This window comes from Cricetulus griseus, assembly GCF_003668045.3.
Source record: "Cricetulus griseus strain 17A/GY chromosome 1 unlocalized genomic scaffold, alternate assembly CriGri-PICRH-1.0 chr1_0, whole genome shotgun sequence".
Taxonomy (NCBI): domain Eukaryota; kingdom Metazoa; phylum Chordata; class Mammalia; order Rodentia; family Cricetidae; genus Cricetulus; species Cricetulus griseus.
In genome coordinates this window covers 73,606,053-73,622,948 of record NW_023276806.1, presented here as the reverse complement: position 1 = coordinate 73,622,948, position 16,896 = coordinate 73,606,053, and the positions used below count along the sequence as shown (strand labels likewise).

Here is a 16,896-nt window from a genome sequence, read left to right as displayed (position 1 = left end):
GCAATTGGGTATGATATCAACTTGGAATAATGGTGGCAGTAGGTTCTTTCTAGGGTCTATGAACTCTCCAAATATGTGTGCTCAGCTTGGTTTATAGTACCAGGCATGAGTTCGCTGCTATTAGGCAGCCTGTTGTCCAATTGGACTCCTATTGGTTACCCCTCAAGTCATTAGTGCCACCATCCCTTATGGCATCTTGGGTAACTCTAAAGACATAAAACAGGAATATTTAAAACAGTGACTGATTGATAATTCTTCAAGTTGGAAACTGAAGATCCAAACCCGCCTAGATGAGAGAGACAGGTTTGAAACAACATCTAAGGAATGCTAATTTCAAGCAGACACATTAGATGAACTTATCTTGGCCTCTTCAAGAGACAGTAGCAAGGAGCAAGGGTGACAAGATCAGAATGAAGGACTTGTAGCATGAGATAAGTCACCAGGAGAGGAAAAGAGGTGTGTGATCTTTCAGGGCAAGTGAGAATAGTTGTATTTATTGTGAAAAATATGGAAATTACCAGAAGTGTTTGAGACTGGGAAATAAGTTATTTTGCCTGAATTTTGAAGGTTTCCTATACCCAGTTAAACACACACACACACACACACACACACACACACACACACACACACCACATGAGTGCAAGTGAAGAAGCAGAATGGCTACTTAGTTCCTAATGGTTCTTCAGAGAGCTGATTGTGGATTAAAGTGACACCATGGAGCAGATGGGGAGCTAGCTGTATTTGAGAATATTTTGAAAGCACAGTTTCCTGTATTTGATAATTTATTGGAATTTAAGAATTTGACGGGAACTTCTACCCCATGCTGGATTACCTCACCTAGCCTTGTTGCAGCAGGAGGAGCTCTGTCTTGCCTCACCTTGATGTGCCATGCTTTGTTCAAACCTATGGAGGCCTGCTCCTTTCTGAATGGAGAAGGAGGAGGAGCAAATGGGGAGAAGGTAGATAGGAGTGGGGGAGGCAGGAGGAGAGGAGGGGAAACTGCTATTGATATGTAAAATAATTGAAAAATAAATAAAGATATAAAAAAGAATTGGAGGTTAGAGAAAGAGGGACTTAGAAAAGAAACCTTGTATTCAGCTTTGTCACATTGGTGCCACACAGTGTCTCATTTGCTTCTTTTGTTGTTCACCAGATGGACAGCAGAGCCCAGATGCTCCATGTAAAAATTACATTTGTAGAAGAAGGACCTTGCTGAGACTCACACTACTAGGAATTGGTAAATTCAACATTTGAATCAGTTTCTCCAGTCATCATCATACATAGTCACTATGCACCTTTAAAATGGTTCCAGTATGCTTTGACAAAATTATAAGGTGAAGATCTAAAGGACAAGTGGAAATTCAGAGTATCAAGCAGGCAAATACTATAGCTAGCCAGTCACCTGTCAAACATCAGCCATTAACAGTCATGCAAGGCTCTGATGCACTCCACAAACCCCAGCTCCACGTTAGGTTCTCGGCCCGCAGCACAGCAATACATCTGGAAAGTTTGAACTGACCTTGAGATGTCCTATCTGACTCTTTCCTTGCTGCTGTTGTGTCTCCATACAATGCCAGTACTCTCAGCACTATTGCAAATTATTTAGCTATGAATTTCTTCTCTAGGAAGTGATTTCAAGTCCCTGCCGTGTTTTGAAAGTGGAATGCAACATTTGGATTTTTGACATGGAGCTATTTTTAAGCTTAGTAGTATGGAAGCTCCATTTTTTATTTTTCAATAAGTAGTATGGGCTTTTAAAATTATATATATATATATATATATATATATATATATATATATTCTGATCAAGGTAATAAATTTTCTTTTCATTTCAAAAGGTTTTTAAAGTGACAAAAATTTTATTTGATTTCTGTCACAAAGTTGGTTCTTAACAAATTACTGGTTTTCTTTGGGGCTTCTTAGGCTTCAAGTTATTTGCTCCAAGCAGCAACAGAATCAAGTCACAAGTAAGACATAGGCAGAGAATTACCTTACCCTCTGAAGAATGTGTGGCCATGCCCTGTCCATAAAGTCTGACCTCCAGACAACTTTTTCTACATCTCCATCCTAAGACACAAAGAGGGGGGGGGAAAGCAGCGTGATGTGATCATCCTTGCAGAAACTTTAGAAATGAGGCTGCACTGCAGGCCAAGGTTTAGGATTATGTGCTGCTGTGAAGGAAGAATTCTCTCTCAGAACCCCATATACTGCATTAATAATTGTTTTGTTTGTTTGTGTGTGTGTGTGTGTGTGTGTGTGTGTGTGTGTGTGTGTGTGTGTGTGTGTGTATTGCCTTTATTTTTGACCTCCTGCCTTGTACCTCCACAACTCATGCTTTCGCCTTCGGACTCACTGAATAATGAAAGGATGGTAATCAATATGTGCTAGTTTTCCATTTTTGTTTGGATGGCATCTGAGGGTTTGTCAGCTTGTTCTGTTCTGGCTGATTGGATTCAGCTTATCTGGTTTATCCTTGATGACATCATCCACAGGAACTCATCCATCCCATTTTCTCTGAAACTCATTTACACTGAAAACTCTTTTCTCAGGCTTCTACTCATTTGTGTTCTTGTTTGATTTCTCCTTGTTTCCCCTGTGAACATTGATGGACAGGCTTCTGCACTGTTACCACCCAGATTATATGTAATTAGGTGTCAAGGTTTTAAATGCAATCTTTGTGATGAGAACTCTGAACATCCATGTCTCTATGTAAGTGAACCCAAAGGTCGCTTGACACTCTAGATAGGCATGTCAATTTTTATGACCCAAATACACACACTGGCCTTCCACCCCTTCCAAATAACCTACACAACCAAACAACTCAGACTTCCCTGTGTCTTAGTTCTTTCCCACTTCTAGGAACAGCATTCCTCTGGATGGATTGCATTCGAAAATCATCCATCTTTTAGAGGCTTCTCTACATAGGTTACCCCTTGACCTCCCATTACACCTTTTCCGGTTCTTCTCTCACTTTGACTTTGTAGACAGAATTTTGCCAGACTTCCCGCCTGTACCAATCTTTTGCAATCATCAGCCCAAATGTCAGCAAACTCAAGACAATGTGAAAGTCATTTTTCCATCAATATTTAATTATTTGTTAAAATAGCAGACTAATATAATAGGTCTTAATCTGTGGGTGATATACACTTATCAAGATACAATCTTTTCTCATGGTGTTTGCATGTAACACTCAGTCATGACTAATTACTACTGAACTACAGTCAATCTTTGTATGTAAATTAAATTGTTATTTTTATCCCCAATTATCCATTTGTATCTCCTACTTAAAAAATGCAAAGCCCTTAACATGAAACCAGACTTTAAAATATCCAAATGATCAATGTTCCTGAATGAACTACATTTTTTTTCTTCATCTAGTTCTTTCTCTTTATATTTCTCTCTCTTCTCCTTTCCTATCTTGGTTCATTCTCCATTTCTTGCTTCTTTCATTTTTTTTTTATTTTTTGAGACAGCATTTCACAATTTTACACAAGCTGATTATCAAGTTCTTAGCTCAAATTATGCTCCTACCTCTGCCTTCTGGGTGCTGTGATAACAAGCACAAGATGTCAGGCATAATTTCTCAATTTTATTTCTAACTACTCCCTTTCAGACTTATTTGTTCAAGTCATTTGCTTTCTGGAATGGTTAAATATATTTCAGCTGGTTGCTACACTTTTAATTCAGAGCTTTGCAAAACATTTAATCTCACTGGTTTCTGGTTGATTTCTAACCATGTTTTAGGGGTGACATGTATTCCCTGATACCATGTGAATGAAAATATCCCACTTATTTTTGCCACTTTACTTCAATTAATTTGCCTTTCTAGTCCTCATCACATTCCAGGGTGCATTTATTTCTTTGTTTATTGCTGGTTAACCTAAATGGACTACTATGAAAATAAACATCATTTTTATATCTCCTGCACCCAGAACAAAGTAAATAGTTGGTAAATGTAAGATTACATAAAATATATTAAATATATTAACACATTTTCCTGTATATCTTTCCCTACCAGTAGACATCAACCCTTTCAATTGCATTGACAAATAATGTACAGTGGCTAACTATGTGTAATTGGCTATTTATTAGTGAATGCATGAAAATTAGTGAATACTGAACTTTTGTTCAGTAACTATATACATTATCCCTAGGGACACAAAATTCAGGAATGTATGTATGATGCTGATCAAAATTCTTATACCCGGGAAACCAAGTGTTTAGTTAAGAATGAGAGTATAAGTCACTTCTTTTCTTTTCTGGTGTCTATTAAAATATTTTGCTCATTTTTAATGATTGAGAACAGATTTCCTACTACAAACATAGATTATACACCAGGAGTCGTAGCCACCTATCACCTGACAACTAAAATTCAATGTAATTATTAAAAATCAGTTAAGTTGTAGTTTGAGTAGTTACTAACATGACTTCAGGAACTTTGACCAAATATCTGGGATACTTCTTGACTTTTGAATGTGGGTTGTTTGCCATGGGCAACTTTGCCTTAGATCTTCATTTCCAATGACAAAAACCATGAAGGTTTGACAGAATTGGGTAAATGAGCATCCTTGTAAGACTTAGGGGAAATCTTATGAAACACATACCAGAAAATTCCCGAATGCCCAAACCACCCTGACCTATTTCCTGTCTCAAGGCTTCTCTAGGTGCTTCTCTTATGGTGTTCTGTATTCAAAATTCTCTTTGGTATAATTAGTTGGAAAAAATAGCAAAAATAATCTTTACTCAACAGAACTTGAGTGCAGTATTTTTCAGCCCAAAGAAAAGGAAAAAGGCAGGTATAGTGGCACACACCTGTAATCATTTGAACATTCAAGAACTTGAAACAGAAGGATAATTGGAGTTTGAGGCCAGCTGAGATATACACATAATTTTAATTTTTATTTTTATTTTTGGTTTTTCGAGACAGAGTTTCTCTTATAGCTTTGGAGCCTATCCTGGCACCTGTTCTGGAGACCAGGCTGGCTTCAAACTCACAGAGATCCACCAGCCTCTGCCTCCTGAGTGCTGGGATATAATTTTAAATTTTTAAGGATGCCGCGGAAACATATAAATGCCATTTCAAAGAAAATGAGAGGGTGGAAGTTATTGACACTTCTAAAGACAACGTTGAAATTCACTAAGGAGAGACTAGGGCCTATTTTCCTATATACAGCCCTGTCCTCAGGCATACAAGCAAAAGATGTCATTTGAAGAACATGTGTGCAAAGAGGTTCTTCTAATTTGAGTAGAAGTTGATGTAGAGCCTGCCCTCACCATTTACTCACTAGGTCAGTGAAGTGTGGTAAGAAGTGCCCACCCACAGACAAAGAACTACAAACAATGATTGACTCTGGGAGAAGGGGAATTAGCTTCTTGCAGGGATGAGTTCCCTTACTGTTTGTTCAAGTTAGAGTTGCCACCTTTGAAACCATATAAGCACAAGCAACAAAATGGACTTAATAGGTTCCATTTATATTATTGTGCATACACATAAATTGTGTGTGTGTGTGAGTGTATAACAACTATAATCAAAGAGAAATTTTATAAACTTGAGAGTGAAGGGTCATGTGAAGGGTTCAAGAACCAGAGAGAGGAAAGGGAGGGAGGGAGTGATGTAGTTCTATTTCAATTAACAACACTAAAAATTAAAGAAGTGTGTAGAAGCTAAAGAGCTACTTCCAATTCATCTTGACTTTCCCATGCTTCTTAACTTGTTCTTAGTCATCTGACTCCCACCTGGTGTGCTTGCTGTAAGGAGTCAGTGAATCATGCCATTGTTCAAGTAAGTGCCATGCTCTAGAAACGAGGTGGTAAGACGCCAGCTGCTGAGGAATTTCTGAAACACTTGAGAATGTACAAAGACCACAGATAGACAGAATGAACTCAAGCAAGTGGAGTAAGAAGGATACTGCTCCAGCATGACTTCTTAGTGCCTTCCAATTCCTTAGGTTAGTCCTCTGATGTCATCTTCCAACATCTAACCTTTCCTTTCTGTCATTGCAACTTGCTCTGAGCCTCGACCTCAGACACTCAATGGTTCCTGTCTGTGCTTGTGGTGCATAATTCTTTACCTGAATTATTTCTGCAATATTTCTTTCATAGGCCATTCCAGAAGTTCAAAATGGTTAGGATTTTATATTTTTCTCGAGTCAATATCATACGGCCCACATAAGCTATATGTAATGGAATCCTCAATAAATACTTCTTGAATAAATTACCAGATAAATTCAACTTGCATCCCATAAGATTCGTATTAAAACCCTAGAATTGAGATGTATGTAAGAGGCAAATAGAAACAATTTGTAGAAGATCTTGGACACTTTGCTCTTTTGTGCCATTTTGATAAAATGTGGCAACATCAGAGTTATGTACTGAAGTGTGGTAGAGTAACACTTGTTCAACATATACTCCTTGGGTCAGTGAAACATAACTAAATAAGCACACAAAAGTGATCCTGAGCCTATTGGGACTCTGACAACAGACAGTCTAGATCTGATTCTGTGGTGATACATTATTTATGATTTATTAAAGCTTGCTTGAGGGTACAGGAAACAAAGCCAGCCACACTAGTTAGCTATAGAAGCCAGGCAATGGTGGTACACATACAAGTCTTTAATCCCACTACCTGGGAGGTAGAGGTAGATGGATCTCTAATAGTTCAAGGCCACACTGAGCTACATGAAATTGATCCAGTCCTAAAGAGAAACAGCTCACACAAAGGTGATCTCAGTACTTGGGATCACACAACTTTAATCCCAGCACTGGGGTGGTATAAAAAGCAAAGGGTCTCATGTGGAGATTTATTCTCCACCCACACCGAGGAACAGCAATATGAGGCTTGGTGGAGAGCTTATGGAGACAGGATTAGCCCTCTCAGGCTGAGGTAGATATAAGCGCTAGTGGCTTGACTGCTTTGGTTGATCTTCAGCCTGAAGTTTGAACCCCAATATCTGTCTCTGGGTCTTTTATTTTTCATGGTAGGAATATTAAAATGAAATTCATTGTAATTGAAGAATATGAAATTAAGAGCCTTTCAGGGATATTTCCTGCTGGCTTAATGAATGTTCAAAATACCTAGATTGATGGTGTATGCTCATCGATATAAATTGTGAGCTGAGAGGTGGATTTTAATACTACAAAGTTGTTTTCCAAATTTTCCACACTTACCAAAAGGATGAAATTCATTATGTCTTTCTATATGTGAGAATATTTACCATTTCCATGGCAACCTGGGACCCATTAACTCTCTTCTGAAGGGTATGAGGTTAAAGTTATCTGTGATTATTACTAGCTAGAACTAGAATTGCCTCATTTCACAGAACGAAATGGATATATTGATGCCACCAATCTCATTAATTGTATGTTAAAAACATTGATACTTGTAAAATAATAACTGGAACCTAACGGATTTTTCAATGGCTATTAACTAGTATTATTAATATTTGAAAGTGGAGGTAGGTTTTCATTACATTGAGAAATATTCCTGCTCTGGTCTCCCAAGTGTCAAGAAGTATTAACAATACTTAGAAATGTTAATATCAATGGCAAGTCAAACGTATTGCTCTGGAAACCAGAACTATCCAGATATAGTTAAAAGATCATCAATATAATGATGATGACTTATGTATAGGGGGAAAGATGATTTTTTAAAGAACAGGAAATAATTTGAACACAAGTTTTTGAAGTAAGCCGGGCGGGGGGGGTTACCTGGGGCCTATCTATAGCCTTTTCATATATAGAATTTACTCAGTGAAGTTACCTGTGAAGAAATTAAAATCATCCCAGAACTGTTTGAGAAGTTATTCAAAATATTGCTAAATAATAAACTTCCATAGGATGTTGTGGAATATTTAACTATGTAGTGATGTATTACATTTGTTTATGCTGTGGAATATTACTATAACTGTGTAAAGGTGTGTTGGTGTGTTACATTTGTTTATTCTGCATTTGTTTAATAATGTAAGGATGTGTGTTTAATTATGTAAAGTTGTGTTGCTATTTTGCCTTGTTTGCCTAAGGCACCTGATTGGTCTAATTATGAGCTAAACGTTCTGTAGCTAGGTAGAAGAGGGATAGGTGAGGCTGGTGGGCAGAAAGAATTAACAGAAGGAGAAATCTAGAGAAGAGAAGAATGAGAGGAGAGGATGAGGGAGAAAAAAAGGGAGATACCCAGGGCCAGTTAGCCAGGCAACAGCCAGCCAAACACGGAAGAATCAGGAAAAGTAGGACAAACAGAAAGAAAAGGTAAAGAGTCCTAAGTTAAAACATAAATGAAGACAAACAGGTTAAAATATAAGAGCTAGCAAGAAAAGGGCTAAGCTAAGGCTGAGCATTCAAAACTGAGACTAAGTCTCCATTTCCTTGATTTAGGAGGTGGGTAGCAGGCAAATAAACAAAACAAAACAAAAAGCCTGGTACAATAGGATGAAAGCTATCTTTCAAGAACCTGCTCATAGAACAAGATTTGAAAACAGCACCACATGGTGGCACAACCTTTAAGTCCAGCACTAGGGAGGCAGAGGCAGGCAGATCTTGAGACCAGCCTCTTCTACAAGAGCTAGTTCCAGGACAGCCTCCAAAGCCACAGAGAAACCCAGTCTCGAAGCCGCCCCCCCCCCAATAAAAACAAGGTAGTTTCTGTGGTAAAGGAATGGTCTGCGTTGAATTTAACACCATTTGCTTTGTTGTTCTACCCTAGATCCACACTCAGTGGGAAATTCACTCTTTTTAGATGGCATGGTAGCAATAACTGGAGAATACTTGTCAGGGAACTCATTCTAACATAAGTGACCTAGACTTTACAACCACACACACAATTATGCCATTGGTCAGCAACTAAATATCTCTGTCTCTTCATTACATATTTAGGAATGTCTGGGTGCTTTGTAGAAATCCATGCCCTAACTTGTCAGTTTGACAATTGGATGGGTTTGTGTCTGTTGCATCTTAGGATACTTTTACTGTGTGTGATCTATGGTTTCTCAAGTGAGGGTTTCAAGTGTGTGATGGCAGCCATTGTGTTAGGGTACAAAGCCATATGTTACTCTTACAAATTATTTAACTTTTTTGTACCTCTGTGTTCAGACTCCTCATCTGTAAAAGGAGAAGGAATGATAAAAATAGTGCATACTATACCAGCATGGCACAGAATTCATGCTTCTGAACTGTAAACTATGGTACTTAATTTTTAAAAATGTTTTAAAAATTTAAAGGTGAATAACACAGATTTATTCCCTACCACATGATTCTTATATTGAAATAAGAGCAAATGATATTTAAATGAACTACTAGATTACAACAACAATATGCTAGATAGATTCCCATGAAATGCAATACTTGAACAATGTTAATTATAACAAATCATCTGTGCTTGAGAGTTCAGGGGTTTGGAGGAGAATTTCCTCAAGCTATCTGACAGATAGCTAGACTTTTATTAAACTATATATGGGAAATATTCTTGTACATAGTAATAGTGAGGGAGGGGTGATGAACATACCAAATGATCCTTGTCATGTTGATTCCGATAAAGGAGATATGGATGATGGATGGGACACTTTAATATAAGGCTAGGGTAGAATAAAGAAGGAAAAGTATGCATTTTACCAACAGAAAACAATTTTTATATTTATAGGAGTGGTTTCCTTTTTTTGCCACTATATTGGGTAGATATGCAGCCATCAAAATATATAATAATGTAGAGAAAAACACTGTTATCTAATGCAAGGGCATCACTCTCACACACAGCTTTTCCTGTGCCTGGCAGTTGTCTTATTAATGCTTCTTTTATATACAACTTCACAAAAGCTACAAACCCATATATTACTGTTTTGTGACCTAACAAACTAAAACTTAAGGATGTAAATACAGTATTCTGTTTTCCAGGTTGATGACTGACTCATGTTTCCAAATTACAAAATTTATTGTTTTGGTAAGCCCTTTTCAATTAGTCATTATGTATTATAATTATTTAACGCTTTTGAGCTTAGAAATTGAGAGTATATTTTAATAATGTTAAAAATAATTATAAGAATAAATACTACAGAAGTTATGGAATATTTTTAATACACACATGAACAAACACACACAGAAACACACAAAAACATTAAATTAAAATGAACAGACATGTTTATCCCTTTAACACAAATAGCTAACACAATAATGCATATAAACAGACTTGACAACCTTTTAAGATACATATTAAGTGTAATTATAAATCTGAAATTGCATTTTAATTTAAAAATAACCTAAGTAGAAGTGAGAACAACACTGATAGTCTACATTCACTCCACTGAGAACTAAGGCACAGACGTGTAAGAAGAATGTACAGAGAGCACTTGACAACTATGACCTAGAAATCCCATGAAATGAGTTGTTATACCTGACAGCAAGCCATGTGGTTTAGACAAATCAAAAATATTCTATAGTTTGTTCAACAACCATCCAAACAGGGTTTGACTTGGGGACAGGGGGTGAAAGACAGACAACAGAGGCAAAGTAAGAATCTTAGGTCCTGGTGCTATTGACTTCAATATTCTACACATTTGTTTTGAGAAACTTGCTAATCATTCCCATGGGGCTATTTCAAAATCTGTGAATTTACCCAAAAGTGCTTTAGTAGGTAGGAGTCCAATACATCCAAAGCTTAAATTGTAAAACTCCTATAAGAATAGGAACTTTTGAATCCAAAAATTCATTACCAAAAGATGCTGAGAAAAATATTATAGATACCTGAAAAACCTATAAATTTTTCTATGAAAAGTTGAATAAAATAAATGGAAAATATGCATTTCTTAATTTGTAATTGAGACTGATTCTGAGACTTAGCAAATGTGTTTCTTTGCCTATTATTACTGGTAACATAATGAGTGATAATAATCAAAACAATTGACTTTAAGTCCTAATACAAATATATACATGTGTAAAATGAAACTGAATTTTTCTAAAATCATTCTCATTTTTAGCAAACTATTTCCCTTGAGTTCATGTGTGATTTAATACAAATAAAACAAATTAAACAAGAATAAATATTGATGCCTTTTTAACCATTTGCATTGATACTTTCTGAGTTGATCTGTTCTTGATTGGGAATTACTTAAATTTCAGCTCTTGTTTGATTACAATATACTGTTTCTCTACAGACTCAAAATTCTTCCAAAAGTGTTTGAAATAGCCTTATCATTGAGATGGATTTTAGGCACATGTAAGCCAAACTATGTAGGAGGGCAGAAGTGAGCATCATCCAACTGTTGTGTTTATTCATGAACTGAATTTGACTTTGAGAGTGGAGGTGGAAATAGTGATCATGGTGGAACACCTTGCAAACTATAAGCTTTTCTGAGAGGAAGATATGAATCTATATTAGAGAAATTTTTCAGTAGAAGAACTGGTGGAGATGAATATATTATTCTTAGTTGTCAGAGAATAATCCTAAATCCACATTATTTTTCATGACTGGGAACTCATCAGAGCATGATTTATACAAACTTCCTAAGAATAGAGGATTTGAATTTAGCCCTGACCTTTAATAAATACTACTTAAGAAAAGACTCAATAAGCATTTCTTAGAGTAAATGGGCAAATTAGTGAGTTAATGAATGTTCTCAGATAAAACTGACTACCTTATTAAGATGATGAAACCATTTAGAACGGAATAACAAATACTTTTTCTGCACTGAGTGGCACTCCCATGCTTGAGCCTGTTTCTTCAAGCATCATTTTAAAAAGATACAGTCTTTCCTTTCATCATTCCAGGAAACTGTCCTAGTATCCACATACTTCAGGTGAGGAGACACACAGAGGTGAGGGACATGGGGAAGAGAAAGCTAGAGTCCTGGACTTGACTCCCTCCCAAGAGTTTAATCCACTCCCCCACATTCCAATTTACAGTAAAATGAAATTGGCACATTAACCTGAAAGGAAAAAGAAAGAAAGAAAAGTGACCAAATTTATTCAGTAAATTCAGGCACAATTAGTAAATAATACTGAGTTTATTCATATCTGAAAGGAGTTTGTTTGTGGAATAGCAAAATTATCTCATTCTTTGCTTAGTGAGAGAAAAAGCAGAGAATTCTTAAAATCCTAGGGAGTTGAATTAATATAGAGTACAGGCTGTGCTAACGGTACAGCTCTGATGGGCAAATGTTAAGATGGTGCTCTCATTCTTCCTGCCTCATCAGAGCATCTCTTGCTTCCTCCAGGGACTCTCCGGATTGTGGAGCCTCTAAGTACATGGGGCAGTGTAACAAATCAGCAAGTGTCAGATCAGAATACACGGATGAAGCAGACATGGAGCTAAGCAGAACTTTCTATTTCATTTGAGAAATTCCTAGTCCTTTGTTATTAAGAAGACTTGGCAAGTATCAGTCTTGTCTTTGAGAAAGTGTCCTGCTTTGCAAGTGCTCCCAAAGCAAAATCTGTCATGAGGCAAGTAAAAAATAGATAGAAAACACGGGGAATGAATGTGATGGAATAAGATAAATGAAACTAAACACTGGGGAACTATCTGAAGTATAATAAATGAAAAATGTCAGTTGTATATAATGATTCAAAGAGAAGGTAAAATGTAAAGCAAGTAGGGCATAAATAGAGATGGGACATAAAACATACACAAATTCTTAATGATCCACATTAGCTCAGGGTGTTTCCCTTAGAGCCTATGGCATTTTCCTTAGATGTCAGGTTTACATATATGTATTTGACCATCATGTTCTTGGAGTGTTGAGTTGCTTTTACATAAAGTGCATTATTGAGTCTAGTCCTGCACTGTGGTTTAGCCAAAATAACACATTAAAAGCCTTTTTTAAAAAAGACTTAATTCAACATTTTACAGACCATCCAGTGCTTCCTCAAACTTTTGTCCAACATATCAAAATAGTTTGAGCATACTTACCTATCATCCATGACGGTGATGTAAAATAAACCAGTTTTAAGTGTCAAAGCACCTTGTACATCTTTCCATTTTTAAAGCACATTTGCAACTTTTGGGTACTTCCTTTAATAAGCTTCTTGTGAATCTATCCATAAAGACTTGTCAAGCTTATCTAATTTAATTCTCCAAAGGTAGCACTATGCTATTATGAGTATATATATTTCTAACTAATGTTGATCTTATAAACAATTTTTGTAAGCCATTCAATCAAACCCCTGCTTATTCCATATAAATTAAAAGTAAAAAGGAAGCTTCGGCTTGACAACTGCATTATCTTTCACAAGACTGACTAAGGGACCATCCAAAAGAAATGCACAATAAACTTTTTAGGCAGAAAACAAGTTTCAATGCACAGAAATCCATTCCACCAGAGAAGTAATAGAGTAACTCTTATTATATGGACATACACCTCCAGAATGCTATGAGGTAAAGAATGGGAGAGGGTGGTGTATTATAGTCTAATGAACTACAAGAGTTTTTATTTTTATCTTTAAATGATATTATTGGGGCTGGAGAATTGCTCAGTCGTTAAGAGAGCACACTTGCAGAGGACAGAGGTTTGTTTCCCTAAACTCATGTTGGGAGCTCACAAACATTACTAACTCCTGCTCTAGGTCTGGTGCATCTGTGTTCACCTCTGTTATCAGCAGGCATGTGCACATTCCCACTTCAGGCACACACATAGGCACTCAATTTAAAAATAAAAATTGATGATATCATCAAGGTATGGTAGGTACAAGAAATCCTTCTGCAGGAATATTGCTAGTAATTCTGTTCTTATTCTCAATGTACCATGATAGTCCATCAAAATATCCACATATTTATAAACTTGAAATGTAGAATTACTGTGTTTTAAGCAGATTCACCCATATATTCATGTGTTACATACTTGATACATTTATAGATAGAAATTGTACAAATGTACTTAAAAGTCCAGGGAGCTATTATGTTAGACTAACTTTAGAGTACATGTTAATAGGATCAGGTTCAAATGACCAGCTTTGTGAAAAAAAATTAAAGTGGAAAGAATTTTTCTTTAAGTCAAATAATGGACGATTTTTAAAAACCAAACCATAAAAATTTTAAAGCAAGTTACTTTCCTGCTTTTTAATATGGGTACCATAGCAGCTAAGATGACCACACAGTAGGATGGTTGATGAGCACAATGCATGGGATTTTACCAACTGAGCATATTATAAAAAAAAGTCACTGAATCAATAGCCACATTTCTATGTATACCCAAAGCACTTACTGACTATGGGTGTGGAATATCAGAATTACTAATCATCTTAATTTGAATTAAAAAAGACATTCTGACTTGATTCTGTTCAAATCTAGCTGACAAACTAAGCAGAGATGTCCTCCTTCACTAGAAACATCTGGATTTATTTGGTGATAATATAAGATACACTTTTTCATTTCTCATTATTAGGCTGATGTATTATTAAGTAAAAACAAAAAAAAAAGATCTTGGCTTTTTATAAGAACATACTTTATGTATGACTGAAGTTTTCACAACACTCTGAAAAAGCCATCAGATGTTAGATTTAAAAATAAAATTAAAAGCATTTTCTGACATAGTACACATGAAAAATTGGAAATCCCAGTATCTTCAATAGAAGTTGTAGAAAGTGTATGTCTTCTTGGAGTATGACACCCACTTAACACAACAGAGGATAAGGTACTATACTGTAAACAAAAAGTACAGTAAAGGACAGTTTTAAATTTACATAAGAATAGTTCATAAACATTTTGGTCTTTCCATAACAGTTTATATAAAATGAATAAAAAACCTTTAGACAGCTGTCATCACTCTTATTTGAGCACTTATCACTTATATGCACACAGACACATCTATACAGCAATATACTGATGCACTGTTACATGGATATTGAACTAGGTTTTACTGCCTATAACTGAGCTCTGTGTTATCCAATCAACATTATCCACACTTGAGATACTCATACATTATGTATTCTTGTCATGTCATATCTATAAAAACATGAAAATATAACTTTACATTATTTCAATTATTTACATTAGTTCAAGCTTGACAGAGAAAATTGATAAGCTCAATTTTTGGAAGAGTAGGTCCAGAGGTACAATAAATAGCAATGATTTTATATAGTCATCTCTTTTATAATTTTTAAAAACTCATTTTAAGTACAATATGGAAATAGTTAGTCTGCAATTTGGTCATTCTAGCATTTATTATTAAAACTCAAAATGTACCTCCAATATCCCTGATGAGTAATGCACTAAAATTATATTGTATGGTTTTAGAATTTGTAGAAGGGATAGCAAAATTTAGGGAAGATTATCGTGAAACTGCATGCTATCATGTAGAATGCAAGTGGCTACTGCTAAATCTTACAATTTCCATTCTTGTCTTTGAAAATAACCACTAAGGGTGCCCTACAAGCACTTGGTCAGACACCAAATATTACATAGAAATTATGAGGGAAAAATTATAAATCTTAAAGGTAACTACTGGGTGTCAGTTACTTTTAACCCTAAAGTAATTTATTTGGAGGACATTAGTGGAAACAAAAAGCATTTTAATGGGGGAAAGATAGAAGACTTAAATTTATCAACCAGAATAAATATAATCTCCGAGAAGTTACAGAGATGGGACAATATCCACATTAGACATGTTAAAGTGCCCATTCCACCTGAGGCATAAATAAAAAATAATACATTATGGTTAATTTTATAGATTGAAATGGAAAGAAACTATATTGCAGGTGACTAGAGTATTCAAACGTTGATCTTATTTCTTATAATTTTAAAACTAAAAATGTATACCTAGATTGTAGAATTGGGCCAGTGTGCAAGTATCTGAACAGCTACTCTCAAGGCATCTCTGACTTCATTTACAATGACTACTACTCCTCTGTAAGCTTAAACATTTCAGGAGTGGAAATTCACAGGTTTCAATATTTGTTTATAAATTTGGTTTTTTAACTCTATAAGCATTAATCTATATAGACTAAATGCTTTTTAATTAACAGATATTTTATTATATATATTATGATGTACAGAAAAAACTAGTTTTAGATATATTACTTGGGAAAAATTCCTACCTCAAAAGAAAGAAACCTTCCTGCTTTTTAAATGGGGACCTTTTCTTTGGATTCCTAAAGACTACATATTAGTGTCTTTAAACTCACTGGATTTATGACCAAACTGTAGCTAAGCAAAATTAATTCGACCACTTGCAAATAAAACAATAGAAAAATGTTTATTTCAAATGTCAAGCATTGCCAAGTAGTTTCATATTAACATCAAATGTTAAAGAATAGGATACATTAAAGTTTTAATAACAATATTAAATTACAAGACTGGAGTCTCCTCTGTTTCCTTCCTCAGCATTTACATATTTGGCTTTGAAAAATATGGAACTGACACCACGGACCTTTTTTCAATCACTTCCCACTCAGTTTGACTAGTTTTTTTTTTTTTTTTTTGTCTTAACCAACCAGTATGGAAGCAAATTTATTTAAAAGCCAGTTTGTCTGTGAAAATACCTAAAAATATTTTTTTATTTTAAATGTTTTTTTTTCTTTTTTTTTATAAAACAGGTCACATCTTGATGCAGTTGATGTCAAGTGTGCTTAAGTCATTATGAATCAAGAGACTAACAATAGTGGCTGCGGAAACGGGTTTGTTGTCTGTACAAAGACTTCAGTTAAATGATAGTACTTCCATGTTAGCTGTGCATGTCCACCACGCTTCGTCTGAAATTCGGAGTAGAAAAAGATGCTCTGTTTGTAATGAATCTTTCCTTACAATTCAAGGTGAATTCCACATACTTAAGAATTCTTGGCTGAAAGAAAAGCCTTCAAGATACCGGATGCCTCTCACCACTTTGACAATAAACACACAAGGAAACCATTGTGTAAGGCACTCAGAAGGTTCCTATCAATCATGAGAGATCAGTCACACTGACATTCATTCCCATGCCAGGA

General features: G+C 35.6%; 1 protein-coding gene across 3 annotated transcripts in view; it reads right to left on the bottom strand.

Annotated features, from left to right (window-relative positions):
- Positions 1-16,853: 16,853 nt before the first annotated feature.
- Positions 16,854-16,896, bottom strand: part of Gria2 (glutamate ionotropic receptor AMPA type subunit 2) — a 129,056-nt gene continuing 129,013 nt past the window's right edge. For all 3 annotated transcript variants that reach the window (XM_027392921.2, XM_027392918.2, XM_027392917.2), the window contains one exon: positions 16,854-16,896. This exon is cut by the window's right edge and continues 122 nt beyond it. In XM_027392921.2, coding sequence (XP_027248722.1) covers positions 16,854-16,896 — 43 coding nt within the window.